Source organism: Dermacentor albipictus, chromosome 8 (assembly GCF_038994185.2).
Source record: "Dermacentor albipictus isolate Rhodes 1998 colony chromosome 8, USDA_Dalb.pri_finalv2, whole genome shotgun sequence".
Lineage (NCBI taxonomy): Eukaryota > Metazoa > Arthropoda > Arachnida > Ixodida > Ixodidae > Dermacentor > Dermacentor albipictus.
The window spans coordinates 124,624,670-124,649,817 of NC_091828.1; the positions used below are offsets into that span (position 1 = coordinate 124,624,670).

General features: G+C 47.0%; 3 protein-coding genes across 3 annotated transcripts in view; 2 read left to right on the plus strand and 1 right to left on the minus strand.

Annotated features, from left to right (window-relative positions):
- LOC135918306 (protein Njmu-R1-like) overlaps positions 1 to 25,148 on the plus strand; it is a 148,680-nt gene that overhangs the window by 19,681 nt on the left and 103,851 nt on the right. The window lies entirely within an intron of this gene.
- The window catches only part of LOC135900729 (lysosomal alpha-mannosidase-like), a 140,801-nt gene continuing 115,665 nt past the window's right edge, over positions 13 to 25,148 (plus strand). Inside the window, exon 1 of the mRNA XM_070524701.1 lies at positions 13 to 294. Within this exon, the coding sequence (XP_070380802.1) occupies positions 211 to 294 (84 nt within the window). The 5' untranslated portion in view covers positions 13 to 210. The remainder of the gene's footprint in view (positions 295 to 25,148) is intronic.
- Positions 11,450 to 15,954, minus strand: LOC135918312 (venom protein 302-like). Its single transcript, XM_065451976.2, has 4 exons — positions 15,884 to 15,954; positions 14,858 to 14,914; positions 12,446 to 12,569; positions 11,450 to 11,650 (listed from the first exon to the last, which is right to left on the minus strand). The coding sequence occupies exons 2-4, from the start codon at positions 14,905 to 14,907 to the stop codon at positions 11,450 to 11,452; spliced, it is 375 nt and encodes a 124-aa protein (XP_065308048.2). The 5' UTR covers positions 14,908 to 14,914; positions 15,884 to 15,954.

Consider the following 25,148-nt stretch of genomic DNA (forward strand, 5'->3'; position numbering starts at 1 on the left):
CGCGTTCTTACCTCGCACTTTTGCAGGACCGCACTCGTCAAACGTCCCGGATGCAGAGAACGTCCAATCGGCGATGAAAACGCTGTCCTAGCTTTACGCTGGCCGGCCGCCGACATCGTAGCAAAACGGGCGTTTGTACCTTTTTTTTTTCCTGTGCTGCTTCTCGACCTTCCAAGCACCTTCAACGCCTGGGACCATCTTGAGCGGACTATGTCACTGTGGTTGTCGCTGAGTTGGGTGTTGCTGCAAGCCGCCATCTTGGTGTTGGCGGCGAACCTCAAGTGCGGATACTGGGTGAGCTCGAGACTTTACATGGTCTCGTGTCTTGTTCATTAGCAACTGCGCTTCACCAAAGCGGAAATTCGGGATAGTTTGTCACGCATGAAAGGTTAAGCACAGCGGCCAAAGACAAAGCAGGGCACGAAACGGCACAGTTTCGCGCACAGTCGAAGGTTCGCACCGAGTCTACACACGGTTGCCGAGGCCTGTCGACTTGATGTATGTCAAGAGCGCTTTCGTTAGGACTTGAGACTGACTCCAACCAAATCACTGAACTTTATTAGCCCGACGTTTCGGAGCCCATTCGGCTCAGTTATTCAGTTATTTGGTTGGAGTCAGTCTCAAGTCCTAATCAATTTCCCAACCAGACAGGAAATTCTGTCGAAATGTTTACCTTCAAGAGCGCTTTCGTGGCTTTCTGTGTCATCGACGCGTACGGCCAGGGTCCAAGGATCTCCATTACCGAAAATGGTATAGAGTTCAGCTCCATGGTTCAGTGCTGCCCGGACAACTTCGCTCTCGACGTCGTATTGGGGACATAGTAATTATAAACAACACTATATTCTGCACGTTCTACACTTACGACACCGTGGAAACATTTCCGCATAACAAGAAGGAAAATACCCCTAAACTTCTAGTTGTCAAAAAATATGATTCGCTTTAGCAATCGTACACTTCACCTTCGCAACGCAAGGATGGCGGCCAAAAACGATGTCGCAAGCGGCTGCGCCGTGCACCCGTCCACGGTGATTGAGAACGCGCGCCATTTGTCTTCTTTTTTTTTTTGGCTCACTGTCGGTTATCCAGAAGCAGCGGTAACAGGAAGTCAAGGAGGTGTCCGGGGTAAATTGGTGCCTCTTAATATTACAATGTATATGTCAAACGAAAGAGATCGCCTTGGAAGAAATATCAATGCATTTTGCGTTTGTGTTAATCCTCAAAGAGACAAAATAATCAAAATAATGCATGGCCCATGCATTCAGCATGGGCCATGCGACGCTCTAACATTAGTTTCTTTTCTGCCCCATGCGATTGAGATTCGAACGAATTACGGTATTTTTTTTTTGTTGTTGAAATGTTGGATCTTATTTAGAACGCCAGCCTTGCTTGTACCGCAGCGTGCAGTGTCTCCGTGGAACGCCTCACACGTGTGCAGCTTAAGTAACGCTAACTGCAGCACTCACAAGCTGGCAGCCGTAGACCATAGTATTTGAAAAGTCGGTGCACCACAATGTCAGATATTAGTGTCGCAGTTGACTTGATCCTAAATTGAAGAAAAAAGCGCGTAAGATTGATGAGGTGTAACTTCATTTACGGAGGCTTGAATGAGTATAGACAATTTTTTAAATTATGGTGTTGAAGGAATCCAGAGAGTGAGCTTTCGCTATGTTTCTTCGCTTTTGTTTTGCGTAAGCAAGGAGGCGCTTCACCACAGATTGACGTGCTTTGGATGTATGTTGACCGCAAGGACTGAATGTATGTACCTTCCAATCACATCACTTATTCGCGACTTCTAGCCCACGCAGCTAACATGTTTGCGGGCTCTATTTGATAAACAAGTCAATAAAATGTACGTAATAATGTATTATGTCGTGCGGTCCGGTGGTGCTATTCTGGGCAATGGCGCATTCCTGCGAATTGTCGAATTCGCCGTCTTCTCAGCCCTGATTGACCCAGAGGTCTGCTCTGGTTGGCTAAAAATGCCGCCAATACAGAATTCGACAATATGGCGGAGTTCGCCGATGTCCGGAATAGCGCCCCCTGGCATGGGAACGAACCCGGGACCAACGCCAACTGCGAAGCATTTCTTTCTGAGACACCCCTATGGCTTTCGGCTGTAGCTTCGAGATCTATACATTCCAGTGGATGGCAATTTTCGCTTTCACAAATCTTTTCACTGCGCGGGCTTCCGCAGCACTTTATTCGTCCATCACCGTCACCCCCCCCCCCCCCCCCCCCCCCCTTGCTCGTTGCGACCGATGTGGCAGCCGTCTATAGTCAGTGCTCCTCGGTGCAGTTGCTGTGGTCGTGCTGCTGCTGCACGTATTTGCACTGGCCTCGGGAGCCGAACTCGATGCGCACGTTGGGGTTGTCGAGCACGCAGTCGTGGTGTTCGGTGCAGCGGTGCTGGTACAGGGGAACGCACACCTCACCGGGACACTGCGGTCGTTGTTAGGAAGAACGAATCGTGCGTCACGTAGGGTGAACGCGGCGAAGCTCACAAGCAATTCAGTGTCACAACAAGAATGCGCCCACAAAATCGAGTCCGAACACGACAAATGATTCACAGAGAGGTAGAAGCTTGGGGTGGCGAAATACGTCTTGGTACGCAAAATGAAGAGCAAACTGCACCGCTGTACTCATCAGGCGAGTGATTTCCCATAAGCTTCCAACGCATGCACCGTGAGTGTTGACTTTCGTATATACTTATCTATATCTAAAGCTTGGGTGCAGGAAGGAGTTACTGAGAAACGGCATCTTGCGTATACATGCTGGATTGTTCGCCTGTGCACGGGTATCTCTGGTAAGAAGCCGCGTTAGCATGCGCGTCAGACTTTGATGATTTATGGTGTTGACGATGACATGCGCCTCTTTTGAACGAATGGGGCTTCATAAAACAGAGAGAGAAGAACGAGTCGTCTCGCAGAGTGACTGGCACCACCTTTCGTCATACCTTGTAACAGAGGTCGCAGCACCCGCAGTCGTCCTTGTAGGCACCGCATTTGCAGTTCACACGGTTGCACGTGACAGCGGCGCAGTTGACGTTGGCGCAGTTCTGAGGCGACGTGCAGATTACACTGCATTCGTGACGTGCAACAAAACATGTCGTCATCGTCAGTATTTTATAAGTATTACACATACGTACAGATGGACACAACTTTCGAACGGATTTTGATTCATGGCTTCTATCGCTTTCCTAGGAACATGCCTTTGCACGTTCGGTGGCGCATGGTGTGACACTTCATCCTGCACACTTATCACACGAGTATACTTATGAATGCCTGATTTCCCTACCCAACAACACCATAGAATGAATAATGACGAATTGTTCGATGCTGCTAGGTGACTCGGCTTCTTCAAAAGAAGCTATAACACTGACTTCTGAGCGTTGACGGATGGGGGAGAGGGGCTGTTGTCCTTTTATTGTCTCAATGGCCAGAGATCTCGGGAGGCAACGCTGCTTCCCACTAGAGTAATGACATCTCAGGAGACCTTTGAACAAGCGGGTAACTCTTTAGGAAAAATGTTACTGATATTCCGCATTTGACGTTTCGGCGTGAGCTGCGCAGCCGCTTGGAGCTGGCTAACGCGTCATCGCTACAAAAAGTCGCTCCCACAAGGCTCCCCATTGCGCCTTCAACTCTACTTCGTGAGTATGCCATTGAACTGACGGTTTTTTCTGTCGTTGCTTCGGCGTGCAACGGCTAAAACATGGATAAAACCGTGTAAACTCGCTGTCTGGCTGCTATGACGCTGAAAATGTCCTGTCCTCAGAAATGTGTATTTAGGAACGCTTTCTTGGGGGTCGGGATTATCCTAATTTTCAGCGAGTGTGCCCCTTGAGCATTTGGACATGGCGTTCAAAAAAAAAAAATGGGGGGGGGGGGGTTAATTGCATTCACAGTAGAAAGTATACACTCGCAACAATGGATCTAAGTTGGCACGTGCGAAATCGTTATGCATTTCCCGAAATATCCCCGGAACGCAACTCTTCCCTTCATCATCGGCACTCGAAGACGCACTGAGAAGTGTAGCGGCCCGAGGCTTGTGCGAGCCCATCTCAATACGTGCCCCAATACCGACGTCACTTCCCTCAATCACCGTGCTGCCACGACTACAGCATACTTCGAGCAAAATCGAGGTCACGAAACGTCACATTAACTTTGTCTGCACGCAGCTCAACTACTGCGAGGTATACAAATGTGGAGTCGAAAAGTTTGGAATGGACTCACCACGTGACTGCCAATGAGAGCAGAACAAGCGAAATGGCTGTCTTCATCTTGAGCAACAGGACGTCTGTGCGGGGCAGGAAAAAGAAATCAGTGTTTGATCTAAATACGCTATTGGTTGCATGGATATCTAATCCGGCGTTGAGACTGAAATTAGTAATTGGTCGACAGCTCGTCCGGCTGGTAAGTAAACCTATTAGAAAAAGCAAACAAACAAGACGTTGACCAAAGTGTTCTTGCCAAAGAGGCTGACGTTCCCACAGAGTGAACAAGGCTTCCTTGTGAAAGCCGGGATTCTGTTTTTTTGTCTGTTTGTAATACGCCGTTAAGTTTGAGTGCAAAGCATGATCTTGCCTCTGACTTTATAATGAAGCGCGTTCACTTCGTAAGCCGTGCAGTCAAAGAGTACTCACGTTTGGCAAGCTTGCTTGATGTTTAGCTGTCGGCTAAACTATGCAAGTCCTGATAATTGATATCCTGCCTTTTAACACGTGCGCACTGCTGCAGGTCATTGTTGTCACGCTCTTCTTCAAACTACGGGGCTTAATTTGGTGGCTGTGCGAATGGTGATTGCAGTATGGAACTCGATTGGCGGTCTAGTAGAATGACAGAACGGGTGCCCGTAGGGAAAACAAACGCAGTCTGGAGCGTAACGTCGGCTGACGCGGAGAGTGGTGATTCGACACCGCTCGGAGAGGCCCGCGTCCAACAGGGGACTTAATTAAACAGGCTCATAACATCGACGATGACGATATGTTGTTCGACAGCTTTGTATTGAACACATGCCTGCTGAACAGTGCTTCGAAGGTTGCCCGTGTATCGTCGTCGCGGCTGTCCCTACTCATCAACATAAGACTACGCAAAGGCGAAAGCGGGCTTCTTGCAAAGACGAACGCAGCAATTCGGAGAACGGCTTTTTCTTCAGACTGACTGACCGCACACGCCTGGGTAACAACTGAACCAGTAATTGGTACTTTGTGCTTCGAGCCAACTTAATTATATTTCCACTAGCGAGAAAACGCTAAGCGGTGTGGGAAAAGTACAGTTTTATTTGGAGAGACGCGTTCTGCAGATATTGCGAGGATTTCTCACGTCCTACTTATAACATATGACATATATGTCATACATGCACATTGTCAGGTCACGTGACTTCCGAGACTTGGGCGGACGCATGGAAGCGCCCGCTATGAATGCAGGAGACTGACACGCGAGCTGCCGCCGTTTTGACTTCGAGATTGCCCTGCGCTGACAAAGGGACGAATACGCTCTCTTCGGAAAAAGACGGCTTCTCGTGCGTGTGTCTATTTGTACGCCGTCAAATCAAGTTGCGGTATGCAGGCGACGGTGCAGTCAGATAGCGCTAGAGGAAACACGTACTCACCTAAGCCGAGCTGTTCCCTCCTCGCGTACGCCCGGCACACTAAGGGCCCTCGCCGTGCAATACCGTTTGTGTACATATATATATATATATAGCCGCAAATAGTCATTGCTGTTTTATCTGGCGCTCGTTCTGTCACCCCCGACCACACTTTCACGACCCCCGGTCGGTTCATTTTCTCCTGTAACGAAAAACCTGAAGTAGTCTCCGCAGTCATTTTTCTTTTCTCTTTCTTTCTTTCTTTCTTTCTTTCTTTGGCTTCCCGCTTTCTATCCACCCTGTGGCTGCGAGGGCGATGACAGAGATTAACGTGGCCCGTCTCCCTCCAGACGGAAAGCTGAGACTGTTTACGAAACCGAGACTGCGTTGACTGTCTCGTGTCTACGGACTTGGAGGAATTCGCGACCGGTGTGGGCAAATAATGTTTCGACTTGTGGGCAATTTGCGTTTCGGCGGACGAAACAAATCGTCCAGCGAAGACCCAGTAAACTCGCGATAGCTCAGTGCTTCTAGTTCCAGCTTTTCTCCGGGTACCATCTAATTAGGGGTCAATGATTATGAGAAGGACCGGGCTGTTATGGTGCGCCGCGTGGGAAGGCAGATAATCCTAACGCTACGGACAAGGAGGGTTGACGGCCCGGTTGCGGTGGCACGTCGTCAACATGGGGTCGCGGACCTTGCACCTAACCATATAAGTTGGCATGCTAAGGTCGCGCGACTGCAATCGCGTTCACTGCGAAGGCATCTGCACACACGTCCCAAGGCAGCAGAGGGCTAGAGGCGCAGAGCGGGTGGCTTATGTTACTTACTCCCCGGGTAGCGACATTCAGACGGCTGGATGCCTCCTTCGTGTGGGTATGTGATTAGTATATCGCTAAGTATGACGGGGCCTGCGAGAGGGAAGAGCTTGCATTAACCCTGAAACTTGAGCTACTTAGCATGGTTGCGTCGCTGAGATCGCAGATGCATTCCTGTGTAAGCTATACCTTCTGATCCTGGGGAGCTTATAATTTCACTTCTTTGCTGTCTCAATTTTTCGGGCGAAGTAGTATATCTGTTTGCACACAGATAAACCAAACACGAGAAAGCATACAGGACAAGCGCTTGTCCTGCCTTCTTTCCCCTGTTTCGTTTATTTGTGCGCTGCCCAAGAATGAATAGATTCCAATTCGCCCGCTTTTCAATCCTTCGGGAGTTATATTGCCGGTTTGTATTATTCTCCGAAGTCTTAGTTCGATTACCATTATTTTGCAAACTACTATATTACTTTGTGTCAAGTTATAAGTATCTGTCAATAATTTCACCAGAAAACTACTTTCCAGTTTTCTCTGAAGTCTTGCAGGACTTGTATACGTGTAAGGCATGTTCGTGCCGATTAGATTTCTTTTCTTTAATCTTTCGCTGTAGGGACACGAAGTAGCGTACGAGGTCTTTATCTGGGCTAGCCCAGTTTTCAAATAAAGAGACAGTGTCTCTCTCTTCGTTCTACTTTCGTCCCCAAACGCAGAGAGCCCATGATTGTGGCCGTTCCCTGAAATTCGCCATTGCACGATATGCCACACGTAGTGCTTTAAAGCTTGCGCTGCGGGTAGAAGTCATCCGCGCGTCAATTCCACTGTTTCAACAGTTTCATCAGTGGACAACCGGGATCTATATACAAGGCGGTTGTAGTTCCAACACCATGTTCTTTCGATACCTATCGCGCATGCGCCGACCACCACTACAAGCGCCGGACGAGCACTTACAGCCCGCTGCTTGAGGTATCACGTGATCATCAGGTGATAATATCGGGTGATATTACTACCTGATAATATTGAAACGTAAAGAACATAACATATTTCTTGTTGAATGTACATGTTCATCTAAAAAATTTGACAAGAAATACAAGAAGGGCAGCACTGCGCCGGTAGGGTGAACAAGAAAAAGAAAAGTAGGCTGGAGTAGAGAGGAGTATTTATTTTTATTTTTATTTGTAAAATACCTTACAAGGACCCTATATGGGTCATTGAGTAAGGATGGTATAGAATGAAGTAACCACATACAATCTAGTAACAATATGAAGAACAAGAAAAAAAAAACACTAGCCAAGTGCACAGGCTAAAAATTAGAGAAACATGTTAGCTACATGCAGCTGTGTATGAGTACAATAAAAAGGAACTCTATTACAGTGCAAGTTACAGTTCAGTACAGTGAACGTATTACAGTGCAAGAAAAATGTAGGCAAAATAAAACCATACAGTGAGTGTGATAGCAATCGTTAGCAAGGGTTAAGCGAGTTGTGCCTGAAATTTTTCACGGTCAGTTTCCGCAACTATGTTATCGGCGCGGCTGTTCCAGAGACGAATGGCACGTGGAATTGCAGACGAGTTAAATGCTTCTGTTTTACCATAGATGCGCGTGAAACTATGATGATCGTGCAATCTGTGCGTCGTGTGCGATGACGTTTCTAGGTGTAGGGAGCGTTTGTTAGTGTGGTGGGCGTATTTATGAAATAATGACAAAAGGTTGTTTCAGAAGATTACGCAATATGGTTAGTAGCTGCCACTTCCCGGAGTGATTGGCGGTCACTGCATGAAATTATGTTTCCTGGGGTACTGTTCCAGAAAACAACGACAGAAAACAACCGCACATATTTCTGGTAATCTTGCTTAGCTCATCGCGTAGCTGAGAAGAGTGTAATTGACCCAGACAGGCTTCGAAATTTTTGGTACGCGTCACCCTTAACATGGTCCCCAGTCCCTGCGAATATATAATTGCCATCCCTTTTGGTTTCTCCAAGGGCAGCGGAGAGGGAAACTGAACGTTTCATACCTAACGCCTCCATGCAGACAGAAAATGGTAGTATAGCAGTTTTTGTTCAGCCCTTAATTGACCCACACGCTTTAAAAAAATATGCCTGCACATCGCCCCAAGCATACCCATGGACATTGCCTCTGAATATAAACTCGGTGAATGGTACAGTTAATTAGGACGCCGTAAAAACGAACGTATAACGTCTTCGATATGCTTCTGTAATGGGTGACAACCTAAGAATTACAAACAAGCCCCACCCAGGAAATCACATTGCACATTGCCCTTCATCTCTAAACAAGAACCGAGCCAGCTGGATATCCGCTTGCAGCTTTAATGACTTTGCTCTGCGAATGTAACTGCTAGGATAAAGGCTCGCTTTTCCAAGTTAAAATATAACCTTCGGCTGAGAACTGATATCGCGATCAGCCATAAAATTTGCTTTCCCTTCGTACAGTCACTAGAGTCTTAACTTTCTCTTTCAAAATGAAGAAAACCTCATCAAATGATGTGCAGTGGTTGCCAAGAAAAACGATTTCTCCTTCCCCAAGGATTAAATAGGAGGCGCTCAGTTAATGAATGTGACGCCCCTGAAGACCTGCAGCGTGTTCTGTGCCACTGCTGCCGCTACGCGTCAGAGAGACAGTTTTTTTGAAGGCTGCACTAAACCTTCAACGGGACTCGAACTCGCAAGGGCGTACGCATTCTCGGCCCGTGGCAGAGCACCACCTGCGCGTTACGGGCCACGAAAGCGCTGCTGATGTTCCCGCGGACGGCAAGCCTTAACGAAACTTTGTAGATGCCTCTATGTAGCCTAGTGTCGTAATCTGATTCAATTAAAAGGGCGCTAGATAGATACGCTTAATCCATTTATTCTAACAAAGTGTTCTTTCAAAACTATATTTTAGTTAATCTCGCAGAAATACGTTGATTGTTACATCTGGAAATGAAGGTCAAAGTTCCGTTCTTTAAGCCGGAACCCCAGCGTCGGGATGTCAGTGTGACGTCACATATTTCAAAGTTCTTTTTTTTCCTGTTATTTGTGCCCTTGTGGCACAGTACGGGCACTTGAAACTTGCTAAGTTATATCTCTGGCTCGTTCAGAATAAAACGTAGTCTCCCTTTGCCGATGAATATTTAAGTATGTCGTAGCAGACGCCTCCAGAATCGATAGCGTCACGGCGAGCCGTCGCGTGAACTTCAATGTGCAGTCGCAACCTGCCTTGCGTTTTTTTGCGCTTTTTTGGCTTATCAAGCTTCGTACCACAATACGAGTGTTTTTTTTTTCATTTTTGGCGTTACAGAAGGGTAACTTACTAAAGCGGAAACAGTGAAACAAACTTTTATTTTCTGAAACGGTAATCCGAGTCAGGACCCCTGGTTCACCCTAGGTGGGAGGATTCATTATTCCGGGAACCCTCTGGCTTGGACTGCCTCCTTGCTCCCGGTCGACGAGACGGCGTCGGTCGTCCAGGTCATCAGAGGAAAGCTTGGACTTGCAGTAGAACACATCCTGGGGCTATAGTTGGTTCATAGCTTTCAAACGATGAAGCGCCAACAGAGACAGCATACCAAGAAAGAATGAATACAGGACAAAGGATACATTTTTGCGCCAAAAAAGGAAAATAAAGACTTGGGAAGGAAGAGTACGAAACGACAGATTGAGCGCTGACTCTTCCTTCCCAAGTCTTTATTTTCCTTTTTTGGCGCAACAATGTATTCTTTAGATCCCAACCAACTCGCCCAGCAACAAGTTCTGCTCAAGACAGGACAAGGCGCCTTGTCCTGTCTTTGTTCTTAGTGGGCTGTCTCTGTTGGCGCTTCATCTTTCGAAAGCTTGGTCTCCAACGTTTCAGTGGAGGCAGAGATGTGCGTTGAGCTGGGGTGCTCTTTTTAGGCCTCTACACAGGGCGTCCTTGTTAGGAGTCGCCTTGTAGAGCTTGTGAGGTGGGGGTCAGTGGATGTGTCACAGGTAAAAAAAAATTCTGTGTAGCTCTCATTTAAAGTGAACCTTACCACAGCAGTGAAGTGCGATGCGTGTTTCCCAGGGCGCAACAATATCTCCGCACGCGCCAGCGAGGATATTGATGCGTTTGGTTAAGTTATAGAAAGCAACGATGGTTAAGAGAACAGGGGCTCGTATAGTTAAGAAGACTACGTGGACGCCGGGCGAGCAGGATAATCGCGGTTCATTACAGGACACTATAGGTTGCGCACCAGGAGGAGGAAAGTTCAGCCTAGGACAATCGCGCATAGTGATGAAGCTAATGAAATATAGTCAAGTTTGGGTGCTTAATGAGCGTGAAACCGGATTATCTCTCTCCGTCATTGCACTTCGTAATTATTGTAGTGGCTGTTGCTGTTGCTGATGTCGAGAATTAATATAAATGCAGAAGAGACAGATGCAACGCATATAGCGATATGACGTGTTCTTTTTTTTGTTTTTGGCGAAGCTGTTGAGGGCCAGTACCCCCAGTATCGTGTCCGCGTGTAGGAAAACACTATCATCATCAACAATGGCTCCTGCGTCGTCGTTGTCTTCCACAGCTGGCTCATTGGCACCCCTCGGCGCTACCGCACGAACGCGCTCGTGCCACTGTTCCCACGTTCGCCGCAATCAATCAATCAATCAATCAATCAATCAATCAATCAATCAATCAATCAATCAATCAATCAATCAATCAATCAATCAACACAAATACGTGACCAATAGTTCAGAAATACTTTAATGACCCGTCGGGATTTACACAGTGATAAACACCGGGGCCGCACGTTTCGGCTTCGCAGGTTTACAATCTGCACGGAGCGCTTGAACTGATGTCCTCTTTAAAACTTTTTGCTGATTTCTACATTTGATTGCAGTCTTAATGAACGTCCCGTTGTGGGGCGAGTACCCGCCGCCAGTGTTTACCATTCGACGACGGCTGGCCACCGGACGTGGAGAAAATTTTGGACTATACCGATTGCACTATCGGCGCCGCACTTAACGTGCGGAGACACCGTGGTAACATTACGCCGCACGCTTTGGGGGACGCTTCACCCGGCAAGCCATTTAGCTGTGGTCTGCGTCATGCCCATCGTGGTGCCCATCGTGGTGCTCATCGTGGTGGACGTGTCCCGTGACTGTTTCGTTGAGGGACCTGCAGTGTCCCCTGCCGCCGGTCAGGAATCGTTTCTCGGGATCGTCCAGGGTGCAGCGGTAGCCTTCCGAACAGGGATCTCTGAACAGGTTGGTGCACTCTTCGCCGGGACACTGCGAGAAATAGAGCGACGAAGAAAATGCGTCAATCAATCAATCAATCAATCAATCAATCAATCAATCAATCAATCAATCAATCAATCAATCAATCAATCAATCAATCAATCAATCAATCAATCAATCAATCAATCAATCAATCATTATTTCGCATGCATTCATTTACAAAAAATGAACGCTGGGACATAACTAAAAGCTGCTTTTTTGAAGCTTGACAAGGTTCTTGCCCGCATTCATGACAACGGGGACATAATAAAATAAAGTTTGTAGACTTTAGTGTGTGCAATGCGTCGCGAGAAACCCGTTCTTTTCGTGAGAAGCTCTGGGTAAGCCAGAAAAAACGTAAGAACGAAAAGTAAGAACGTAAAGTTAGAACGTCACGGATTTTGACGGTGTTAGCTCGGGCCTCGCTAACGGATAATTGGTAAAGAAGGACTGTACTGTAATCTGAAGGAGCCCAAGAACTGAACATAGCAAGCTCAAGAAATTTTACTAAGCCACCAACGGGCCAAATAGGAGAGGATACATTAAAATCCGGGACGTCACACGGACGTACCGACGCTGGGGTTTCGGCTCGAAATTCAGATAGTAGAACTTTGACCTTCATTTTGTTTTCTAATAATAAACTCGCTACTACGAGATCAACGAAAATAGTTCTTCGGAAGAATATGTCTTATGGGATTAAACTTATCCAGCGTTTCTCTTTAGTTTCTCTTTAAATACCTGCAAATAAGAACGAAATATAGCCTTCAGCTACACATTCTTTTGAGCTACGCTTCCTCTTAGACTTACCTTGTGGCAGAAGTCGCAGCAGCCACAGTAGTCCTTGTAGCTGCCGCAGCTGCAGGAAACGGCCTGGCACGTTTCTGGGTCGCACGTCGCGGCGGCACAGTTGGGAGGTGACGTTGCGAACACACTGTAAAAACGGGGTCACGTAATTATTTGCAAGAAACGTGTCATTGCGAATTTGTAGTCGAAGAAAAAGGCGTGTTTATCCCTTCCTTCCTCACCTGATGAGTACCTTGGTGAATTAGACTAATAAAAGCAATTCAATCAGGCCTATTTTTGTAACCTTGTTCTAGTGACAGCTTTGAGTGATGCCTTGTATGTATGTGGAGAACGAACTTACTTCGCTAAAGGCGGTATCATTGGAAATTGTGGGGAAAATTGTACGCACGCCATTGATGTGGTGCGTAACATTGCTCGCTTACTTTCTTCGCATTTACCCTTCACGAGTCTATAATATCTCACTTGGCAAATGCGTTCACGCATGACTAGACGTCATGAACTGACAATTAAAGATGTACAGTACCGTTTCGGTAGGTACATATGTTACTATTTTTCAACACAGCGGTGGGGTCACGAGGTGTGATGAAAAAAGTTGATTAATAAGCTGTTTGAAGCGAGAGAGGGGATATAGTTGGGCTAGCCAAGTCGTGTCACTTGCTTTTCTCTTCAGTTAAAGTACACATGTTCACCATTTGTTGTTCTTTTGTTTTTTGTTGTCGTCGGAAATCTAGTACGAACATATTAATTCAATTGTCCTCATTGTGTACGAAAAGCATGTTTACGCTGAATGTCCATCTTTCGGGTGTGATCAAAGAGGCCAGGGTCGGTTTCATCTATGTAGTTGTAATGCAGAACTATTGATATCTCTGTCAGAACGTTCAGGTTGGTGATGCTGCGTTTTTTTTTGCCGTTGTTACAGATGAGTAAATAAGGAACTGCAATTGGCAGTGGGATGGTTGCAGACTTACAGTCTGGAGCTTGCGGTACCTTGCTGAAGATATATTGTAATGCTAATATGAAGCTGGTGTCAGCCTTTGCGTTCATTCTGCGTTATCAACTCCAAAAAAATTTAAAACGGAAGTTTACACAGACAATTACTATAGCCGAAACAGTCGCCGGGCAAGCGTCAGTTTTTAGAGGTTACACTTTACTTTTGAAGAGCACATTGTTGAGGCACGGTCAACTAGTTATTTAAATGTCATTCATTTATTTTATTTATGCCTAGTTATCCCAGCACTGGGACAATAAATGGCGGGGCATAACGTGACGACCAATGGGTCACTGTGGGTAATTTGTGAGGTGAGAATCTTCAACGGCTTTCCTGAACAGTAATGCAACATCGGTAAGTAATCATATCGTAAGAAGCCAACAAACGAAGACACCAACGACAACACAGGGAAAATTACTTGAACTTACTAATTAAATTAAAGAAATGATGAATTAATGGAAGTGAAAATTAATGGAAGAACGATTGGCCGCAGGTGGAATACGAACCCACGCATTAAGCGTGCGATGCTCTTACCATTTGAGCTACCGCGACGCCGTTTTCTCGTCCACTTTATATGGGGTATTTATGTTTTACTACTAGAACTAACCCTGGGAGCGTTAGCCAGTGTTACCACTCACAAACCTCGGTGGCGGATGTGGAACGTCCTTTCTGCCGCAGGCGTCACGAGTGCGTGATTTTTTTTAGCGAAATACGATTGGTCAATAAGCGCACACATGCTACCTGAAGGCATAAGTGTTGCCGGATTCGAGGCCCACTTGATGTAATGAACGAGAAGAAAGGGAACCGAGGGGCCCGATTTTCAATAATCGTATCATAAGAAGCCAATAAACAAAGACGCCAAGGACAACACAGGGGAAATTACTTGTGCTTACTAATTAAATTAAAGAAATGATAAATTAATGGAAATGAAAGTGGACGAAAAAAGACATTTCCATTAATATATCATTTCTTTAATTCTATCAGTAAGTACAAGTAATTTCCCCTATGTTGTTCTTGCTGTCCTTGTTTGTCGGCTTTTTATGATATGATTAATAAAATCGGGCCCCTCGGTTTCCCTTTCTTTTCGGTAGGTAAGTGATTCCAGTCTTTGGCCATTTGTAAAAAGAAAGAGAGCTGAAATGCTGCTGCGTGGACGTGAAACGGGTATGCAACACTTTCGTGGTTTTGACGTGAAGTGCAGTGAGGTGGACTTATGACCTGCAAGTCTCGGCAAAATGAATGGACATTGTCTGAGTATTGGCTTAGTCCGGGTATCGTATGGGTAGCTTGTCTGGGTGTGTTCGCTTCTATGTCTGCGCAAAACTATACCTCTGCAAGTCCCGTCACACTGCGAGTCGCTTCCACATAATTCTTGAACTGTGGATGGATTGTCTCTGTTAAGTTCACCGCTTCACTAGACTTCTTACCTGACCGCAGTGATGGCGATGAAAATCATGGAAACCAAAGCGACCTTCATCTTTTCACTGCGAGAAAGACAGGAAATGATGGTTAGAACTTCACACCATAATTATTTTGGGTGACGTGATGTATGTTGGTGCTTCGCTCAGAAACGTTCAATGGTTGCGCCGGCTAATAAGCAAGCCTTATAAGGCGTAGTATATTTGAATAGATAAGAAAAGGAAACGTGAATGCCTGATATAGCTTGTTCTTTGCGTACCGATTATTGTACTTCATGTGGAAGAAAATATATTAAGTATAGAAGTCCGTTATTTCTATAGCTTGCGCGATGCATTTCGAGACCAATAATAGTATGAGCTAGTACAGTAATCTTTGTTTTTATGACCTGAACAGCACGATTTGAAAAACTTGTAAGCCTCCTTTCTTTTCATAAAATTTTTGTTTGGAACAGTTAAACAGTTGCTGAACAGTGAACAACGTACACTTCAGGTTTGACATGAACTCTAGAATAACAAATGTGCAGAGAGGCGTTTGATTTACTGAACTATAGTTTTAAGGTCACTTCAAAATTCCAAACTTTATGGGTAAAAAGACTGAACACATCCTCAAGAAAAACTTTCTACTCCTCCAAACCAAAACATACCAAACTTCATTTTGGTCACATTATAGCCTGTGACCAACGGGTCATGCGAATTGGCGGGAGAAAGAAACACGTGGATATTGTAAGTACTTGATCTAGCGTTAGGCATGTCAAGAATGTGCTGGCGCGAGGAATTTCAAATCACGCGACACTACTCCTTTCATACTTAGGAGCAGGCGCTTGCTATATCGTTCTCAGTACAATCTAAATAATAAGTTGAAGTAGTACTTCTACGAGCTTTTTGAAGACAAATACTCGATATGAAATTCTTGTTTACGTTAGTGTTAAGAATGAGACACCAGAGAGTGAATAAATTTAAGGTGTGTTCGTGTTCCAAAGCGTTAAGCAGAAGGTATAACTCCTAGTCTGTTTGAAAACTTGAAAGATATCTCACCTCGCTCGTCCTTGGCGCAGTAAAGGCTTGCTCTTCCTCGCTTCGAAACCTGAAGAATTATAAGCAAACACCGTCTTTCAGAGCTGCCCTTATATATGAACGAAATGAAACATGGGTCGCGGTCTCTCAGGATAGCGCCAACGAAGGACGGCTTTTCTGGGGCCATGGCGAAATTAGAAACGCGCCCGCTCGAAAGATGGCTGATACAAGAACGGGGACACATCTCACGTCTATAGCTTGGCATGACCCTTGCGCGGTTTACCGGACACCGGGTCTCGGTTGGGTCTCTCCGCATGCAGAAAGAGACTCCGGCACTTCTCACCGATAACCGTTTGAAGGACAGCCGCTGCAAAACAGCAGTCTACTGCGATAAACGCAGCGAGTTCGCAGAGAAAGGCGGATTGCCAGAAGACGCGAATAATATTTGCCCGATGAATTACAATGTTGAGTTGGGTGACTATTTGCTTTAGGACACACGTTGAAAGGGCATAATTAAAGCCGTGGTACAGCTTGAATGATGTGATCTCCACACGCGGGTCCCAAAACAAAGAATTATAAGGTCAATTAGCAAAAGTTTATTAGTCGCTGCAGCGCAATCGAAGAAGTCGTGTGTGCTCAGAAGAAATCCTAAGACAAACACCTATTCTGAGAGATCCGTCCTTTAAGTTCGCTACGAAATAAACAGTCTTTCCAGCTAATACTTCCCCCAAATCCTCCCTCTAGCAGTCTAGCGCGAGCGTATGTTTTAGCATAGTACAGCGACAGATGTCTTGAAACTGATGCTTGTTTCTGAATTTCTCGGGCAGGCGAAATCCATGGTTTTACGACCTCTTATGTGGTTGGACAGTTATTTCAGGTAAAAAAAAAGAGAGAAAGAGAGAAAGAAAGAGAAGGATGCCGAGGAAAAAAATGTGTATTCACTATAAGTATGGAAGTTGTGACTTTCGTGGGAATGCATTCAGTACAACCCGAAGCTTCTTATTAGCAACGGATTTTCGGTCGCAGTGTAGGTCTCTTTCTTTTGACTCAAGGGCGCGCAGTTAAAGAACGACGACGACAGTGATTGGCAGCACGAGAAGACAAATGATGACACTGGGTCGTATCTTTGTTATGACGAAGTTTTTTATGCGAAGCATATTACGAGGGCTCAACCCAGCTCCTCAGGCGCGGCGGTGACCATGAAATCACGTGACACCGTGACGTCACGACAGAGGAGAAGTGGCTTTGGCTCAACTCTTGCAAGACGGGCTGGGTGGGAATCGAACCAGGGTCTCCGGAGTGTGGGACGGAGACGCTACCGACGCTACCACTGAGCCACGAGTACAACGCTTCAAAGCGGTACAAAAGCGCCTCTAGTGAATGCGGTGTTGCCTTAGAAACGCGCTGTTTCTAAGGCGTGCGTCTCTTGCTCAGGCGCACATTTCGTTGCCGCGCCGAACGCTGCTTTGCTCGACGCTCACCGCGTCCAATGCGGGGCGCGTAGTCGCTGCCCTGTAGCCCATTGTCTTACACCCCTTGGCGGGTCGACGGGAACGCTGTCGCGTTCCACTCTTGAAGGCGAAGAAGTAATGCATGAGTTGTTTCTTCGTCTAGCCGAACCAAATATAGCCAAGCAACAGCAGTTCACCAGGCTAAACAGTGGTTCAACAACTAAAATAAAGGCTAGTATGCTTCGCATCCTGGGCTTAACCTTACCTAAGCCACAGCCATTTTTTTTTCTACAGCTCAAAAGCGGTGACTGTCATGCCGAAACACTTTTATTGCAAGGTTGCGCAGGTTTGGGGGACACCTCTTGCAAACGCATTTAGCTGTGGTGATGGTGTGGGGTGGCTATTTCATTGTGGAGCCTGTAGTGTCCCGTAGCTCCGGTCCCGAAGCGTTGGTCGGAATGATCCAGGGTGCAGTGGAAGCCCTCCGTGCCAGGGTCCCTGAACGGCTGGTACACTCTCCGTTGGGAGACTGCGAAAATAGAGCACACGATGCAGAAAGCGGTCACATAAAGTTAGGCGCTTTATGGCACATGCGGGCGGTCGCCTTGAACCGCTCCAGAGGATTTCGACTTGGGAGCGCGACCGAGATCTGGCGGAGTTGTGGTGACGTGGCTGCTGCAACTTCCGTTGTTGGCGCAGCGTCTGCCACAGTGAGTGTGCGTCTTTTGGGTCCGCCATGTTTGTCTGCAGCAGAAGAAGCGCCGGCCTTTTTCCGCTCCGGCCTCCAATCGCTTCATCTTGCTTGGTATCGTTGCCATACTAGTTCAATCGGAAAGCGGTAGGGACCAGCGGGTCGGTGGGGATCAATGTGGTGATAGTTGCGGCAGGCGCGGTTTAGCCTGGTATTAAGGTCGTCAATTAAAGCTCTCGAGCGTGCTGTGCTCTGGTGCCGAGTCACACGGCCGAGCATCCAACAGACTGGCATTCTGATTTTTGTTTGTACATAACACAAAAAAAGGAACGTAGGGCAAATTACGTAAGAAAACCCTCCGTTAGTTTTTTGAGTAGACTGGCCTCGGTTATATACATTTCAGGCTGTCTAAATAAAAACTTAGGAATCTCTTCAGTGTGCGCATCTGGGTGGTACCACGTATTCCCGGCGTATGAGAGCGCCTGCAGATCATCTGTGATGTCATCTATTTACACTATAGGCCAAAGAAGTAAACGGACCACGGCTTAGGTGGCTGTTGTGGCTGCGGCACCGCGGCGCTGCTATATCTCACTACGCGCGCTCACGTTGAGAGCGCTTCCTGTGAGGCCAAACTTCGCTCTCACTATCGCGTGGGACCTTGTCACGCTTGATAAATTTCTAGCACACCGTTCGGTTGCTGTGCTGTTGACGGTCGCGACGAAGGAAACCGCGCATCATCGGTAGTCGAGCACATCGCGCAGTGACGGCCGGCCACCGGGCATAAAATTAGCCATGGCTCTGTGAAGGAACGAAGATTTCTCTTTTGCTTATATTCACCTTATCGCTTATATTAGTGCCTATCGGCTGCGTCCACCACTGCTCAAGTTTAGGCAGCATCACGCAAGGTGTCGCAATGGCGGCTACGGTGACGCGCGCTCTTCGCCGGCGCGATTAGATAGAGGCGGCAAGCTTTGATGCGAGCGTGGTTTCTCTGTCGAGATTACCGTTCCGGCATTGTCTCCGGCAGTAGGTTTAATATTTATATCAGCGAGCCTCCGGAAGCTGCTTTAATTGCCTACTACAATGCGTAGTCTGTTGCGAAACTTTCTTTACAAAAGTACCTTCAAGAAGAGATGATTATGACGACGAATCGGAAAAACTAATCAGTTGTGAAAGTGCATTCGCAGAAAGCGGATAGAAATGGCATTGCATGGCTTGTAGGGGTCCTCAGTGCGATGAAAAGTTGCTGTCGACCGCGACGACTTGGCCTACTCGCCTTGGCAATCGAGTCATCACAGAGCGCCACCACTAGCTCCGCTCGTACGCGCAGCGCTTCCCACTCTTGCTTCACGGCATGACACAGCTGATCCTCTGTACCGCCGCACGGGCGCCAGTAGGACACCCGGTTTCAATATTTCCTTTACATTCTTTGAAACGGTGTGGACTAGGCGCTTTGCGGTGCGCGCCGCTATATTCCGATGTGGTTCTCTCCGGCAATTGGACGCTGGCAGACTAGCAAACGTTTAGAAACGAGAATGGTCGCCTTGGCTTCATTCGCAAGAATCCCACCTGGGTGCCGATCGAGGAGCGAAGGCGCATCGCGCGGCTTTTTATCGAAGGTGTCCCGCAGCGCGAAATCTGCCGCCGCACCAGGAGGAGCAGAACATCGATAAACCGAGTTATTAGAACCTTTAGGCTCAGCGCATGGGTGGCCAAGGCTTACGACGTTGGAAGAGGACGAATGGATAGCTGCTGCCGCTGTTGTTGATCCCTTTCTGAACGCCAGGGCTATCCGCGACACACTGGACCTCGGTTACTGCTTCGACACTATCGGTAGCACATTGTGAGAGGCAGGACTCATGTACTGCGTTGCCGCTCAGAAGCCGCACCTGACAACGAAGCAGAGGAAAGAGCGACTGAACTTCGCCCGAGCGTTCGAGCAGTGGACTGCAGAGTAGTGGCGGGAGGTCGTCTTCACGAATGAGTCAGCGTTCTGCACACCCTGGGAAACCAACAGCAGCGTGTGTGGCGCCCATTTCACAGCAGGTATGACCTGTCATCTTTGCAGCTAAGTGAAGTTACGGGTTAAGTTCCCATAACTAGTCAGTGCTAAAAAAAGAGGGATTGTTTGCAACGCCTCGCAGTCTTAAGGATGCAGTGCATCCTCATTCCTCCCTTTACTGAATGTTTTGACATAGGTACAGCATCGAATACGAAGTGTTTCTTTTGCGCGCATCGCATATCGGCGAGTCAAATGTTGGATTTGGTATACTTTCAACCTTCAGCTTTATTTTCTTTCGGCAACAGAGTGAGGCGGCTTGGCGTTAAGTTTTGGACCCGACATACGGTAACGACTGCTCGCTCATATGTCCCTCCCCGGCCGCAGCCACAGCGTGTTCAGCAGCGACTGCTGCTCGGTCAGTGTTTGGGGCGCCACCAGTTGGGACAGCCTTGGCCCACCACTTTGTGGATCAAGGGCTCGTTCGCCGGGGCGAGGTCCTGTGAAGTCCTTGTCGAGAACTTCATTTCATACGTTGGGAACGGGCCGTTCCGGGATGGCTGCTACATGTTCCAGCACGACCGCAGCCCCGTGCCCGAAGCAAGCGCTGCGAGCACCCTTGTGGAGTACTGCGCCGTGAACAAGCCGCCGTGGTCGCCTAACGGGGCCAATCTTAACCCCATCGAGAGCATTTGGGCAATATTCAAGAAGACGCTTGCCTCACGGCGCCTGTGCTGTGGTACAGCGGATCAGCTCTGGCATGTCGTTAACGAAGAGTGAAAAGCGCTGCGCGGACGTCCGTAGCTAGTGGCGGCTCTCTATGATGACTCGATGCGCCAAGGCGAGTAGGCCAAATCATCGCGGTCGATGACAACTTTTCATCGCACTGAGGATCCTTTGAAGCCATCGAATGCCCCTCGATGCCAAAGCGAGTAGCCAAGTGACCGCAGTCGATGACAACTTTTCATCGCACTGAGGATCCTTTCAAGCCTTCGAATGCCATTTGTATCTGCTTCCGCGAGTAAACTTTCATGGCTTACTATGGTTTTTTTTCCGACTCGTCTTCCCAATCATCTCTTCCTGACGGTGCTTTTGTAAAGTTTCCTAACGGACTACGTATTGCAGTAGGTGATTAAAGCAGTTTTAAGAGACGCCGTTGATATAGATATTAGACCCTCTACCGGAGACAATGCTGGAAAAATAATCTCATCAGAGAAGGCACGCCCGCAATAAAACTCGGCTCCTCTAACTTATCGCGCCGGCGTGAAAGAGCGCCCGTCACCACAGCCGCCATCGCGGCTGCTTGCGTGACGTTGCCTAAAATCGAGCAGCGGTGGACGCAGGCGACATGCACCAATGTGAAAGATAAGGTGAATGTAAGCAAAAAAAAAATCGGAACGGCTTTTCGTTCTTTCTCAGTGCTGCCATAGAGAAAGAACTATGGTGCTGCTGTGTGATGTCCTGCGGCCGTCCGCTACTGCGCAACAGCGCGATGTGCTGGACTACCGACGATGCACGGTCCCCTTCGTCGCGACTGTCAGCAGCAGAGCAACCGAACGGTGCGCTAGAAATTTATCAAGCGTGAGAGCACTATGGTATGTGCCATCATTCAGGAAAGACCGTACCAAACTAAGGAAATTATAACTTATCAAGGTACTGGGGTATCGATCGGCAGCTACACTTCTGCTTTATATGCACTACGAGGTGGAAAGGTTATAGGCAAAGTCACTTGTTCCAAGGCTGACGTAGCGGAATCAGATGTCATTATTAATGTGATGAAATGGCGCCAATATGGTGATTGCTCATGGGGTATTACTTTATGAAGATGCTATTGTGTTTTTTATCCCGATGACCTTTTTTATCATTGTCTTTGTCTTTTAATAATTTTACAACCACGTGTATAACATTTTTCCGTTATAGGATACGTAGGTGGTTTAGCGCGACACACTTAGATCTAAACCTTTGCTTTCACGTGTGAATATTTGCTAAGTGGTTTAACGTGAGTAATGCTTGACAGAGGCCAGTCCCGTGCCAAAATAGCAAAGCTACTCCCTTTTTTTTCTACCCTGCCTTAAAAATGTCTACCTTTCATGCCACGAAAACACGACACACTTTCTTCGGGTTTGTAGTTTGTCTAAAGGCAGTTGCGTGCTGAGTTCTTTGTGTCTGCATTTACTCGTACCTTGTGGCAGTAGTCGCAGCACTCACATTGGTCCTTGTAGCTTCCGCAGTTGCAGTCAGCGACTGTGCACATTTCTGGGTCACACGTCACAGCGGCACAGTTGGAAGGTGACGTTACGGACACACTGTAAAACAAAAATGGCGTGAACGTTGCAGAAAAAAAATTATTGCATGTTTATAGCTAAACAAAAGAGGGGACATGTTTCTCTGCTCCACATTAGCACTTGGGGCCTCTCAGACTAAAGTGCACTTGGCCAAAATGAAAAAAAAAATTATCAATAAAAACTGTGAAAGACAGCGTTCGCGTCTTTGAAATCCGATGGAATTCTGTTCGGCCGCTGCTTCAGTATGCAGCCCAACGAAAAGTGAGAGAGATGTTTTAGGCAGACAGCTACTGTAGCCGAAATTGTCGCCGGGCAAGCGACTATTTAAGACGTCCATATCTATTGCTAATAGATGGATAGATAGATGGACAGACGCATAGAAGAATGGCTAGGTGGATGTATAGGTGGATGTATAGGTGGATGTATAGGTGGATGTATAGGTGGATGGATAGGTGGATGGACAGATGAATGGATATATGAATTGATAGATGGATAGACGGATAGATACTGTCGTTGTTTGAAAGATTTTCGTGGAATGGTCGGAGCCCCTTTAGTACAGGGCCTCACTGGCCTTCGCCGTCAGCTTGACCTGTCTTATAGAGGTCCGTTGCCCCGCCAGGTCTGAGCTGGCTGAGGAGCTCATTTTCGTGCCAGCGGCTGCTGTGTGGTCAAGTCCACTTGACCATCATTGACTTGCATTTGCAGGAATTTAGCTTACCGCAAGTACCGTCACACCGAGTCACCTCAAAGCTATCATTGAGCACTGGGATCGATTATCTCAGTTAACTTTACAGCTGTGCTGCGCGTCTCTCCTGAAAACTGCGATGGTGAGGAAAAGCATCGAAATCAAGACTGTCTTCATCTTGGCACTGCAAGGGAAACAGATGACATCCAATTACTTATTTTCGACCTTTATAAAACGTTTCGTGATGTTACGTTTGTTTCGGCGCGTTCAGAAAGGAATATCAGTGGCAACCTAGGCTAATAAATAAACTTTATGAAAATATGTTTGAATAGAGAACAACAACGTGTGAAAACATAATATATGATGCGGCTGCGTAGTGATTGTAGTACGCAATAGAAAAAGCCAGGAGTGAAAATAGAAAACTGTCAATTCTAGCTCGCATGGTGTCTTTCTGGACAGAAATATAGCCAGACATATACCGGTCATTTGTGTTTACTAGCCCTATATAGTGACAAGCACAACATTTGCAGAAGAGCGTAACCACTTTATTAAAAAAAATTCTTCATATTATAACGATTTCGAGATGAACTGTTCAGCTATGTACACTTCTCGCCTTTATAGGTTGCATCCGGGCGGAGAGGCGTTTTGGGGGAAGTGGGGGTGGGGGGGGCTTTTCTGTGCTCTGAATTTAAGGTTGCGGCAGAAATCCGCGCTCTAGGAGCGCGCATGCTGCAGGAATCCTCAAAGGAGCGTCCTGCTTGCTGAAGTCGAAATATATCGAACTGCTATGTCACCACATTCTATCCAGTGCACTACGGCCCGTACGAGCACGACTAAAGAAACCACGTAGAGATGAAAAAGGGATGTGTCGCGTGCTTTCTTTCCCGCCTTATATGTCAGTGTTTTTCAGCTGGGAATCCTTTTTCCGCTGAAACAACCTAACGCGCGTCGAGAATCTGTTTGCGAGGAGCAATACTCGGACATGTGACACTGAAAATGTAATTTATTAAGAACTGTCGCTTGCTATCTTACTCTCAATACATGATAAATTACAACCTGCAATCTGGTATGACAGTAACCAGCCGGTTGTGGCAGGAATTGGGTGGTACTATCTTCTGAAATAAAGTGTGAGGCTCTATCTACCTCCTTTGGCTTTTGAGGGCGATTAGTGCACAAAAGAACCTCGACCACGCGGCAAGCCGGGAAGAAGACTTAAAACCAGCGAGGGATTGCAACAGTGAAATCGGTTGTTATGATATTACGGACGAGCATGCAGACGCCGGCAGCTCGCAGTCGACGACACATACTGGATGCTGTCAATCCAGCACTTGCAAATCACCAGTAACAGCAGGAATGGCTTCTTCACCGCCATCTTTACAAAAAAAAATGCCACAGACTTCTATTTTCAGTGGAATATACGTGGCATGAAGTCTCGAATTGCAGAGACACTGCACAGCAGGTCATCGTCAGAACAAGAAACATGTCACAACAGACGCCTGCGCTAAAGGCATCCAAAGCGCTAGTTTGCTTCCTGCCGTCCACGGGCCTGGGAGGCAGACTGCAATATTGACATGTGTCGCTTCAATTTGGTTCACCGATTCCTGTTCATACATTCTTCTGGCTCGCTTCCTATCTTTTTACATTCTATTTTCCTCCGTGCAGGGTAGCAAACCATATTTTATCTGGTTAACCTCCCTGCCTTTCCCGTGTTTTCTTTTTGTATAGGTGAGATAGCCACTTTATTTCTTACGTTGGTGTGAAAATCTGACACCCAGGAGCGAGCAATATCAAGGCGCGTCCGTGTTTCGGCGCATTAAACAGAAGCTATAACGGCAAGTCCGAAAAATGTCTTGGTTGTCGCATTTGCGCAGCTGAAAAATCTGCTCTTTCTAGCTTGAAATTGAAAATAAATTCAAATGCTGTCTTTTAGAGCTGCATTACATATGAGCGAAAGGAAAGGCAAGGAGATCGAGTTGTCTTACGATAGCGACAACGAAAGAAAGCTTCTCTGGAGGCCACGACTAGATTGGAAACGCGCCTGCACGAAAGATGACTGACAGAACAGGCACACCTAACGTCTAGCATGCAGTGTCCATGTATAGGTTGCCAGATGCCACGTCTCGGGTAGGTTTCTCGCATGTAAGAAGAAAGTACGGCAGTTCTCACCGATAACCA

Bases quoted from the DNA above. Each gene is read 5' to 3' on its own strand.
- LOC135918312 (XM_065451976.2), bottom strand. From the start codon at position 14,907: ATGAAGGTCGCTTTGGTTTCCATGATTTTCATCGCCATCACTGCGGTC. The intron at 12,570-14,857 runs GTAAGAAGTCTA...CCGTTTTTACAG, and splicing joins ATCGCCATCACTGCGGTCAG to TGTGTTCGCAACGTCACCTC. The intron at 11,651-12,445 runs GTAAGTCTAAGA...TATTTCTCGCAG, and splicing joins GCTGCGACTTCTGCCACAAG to TGTCCCGGCGAAGAGTGCAC.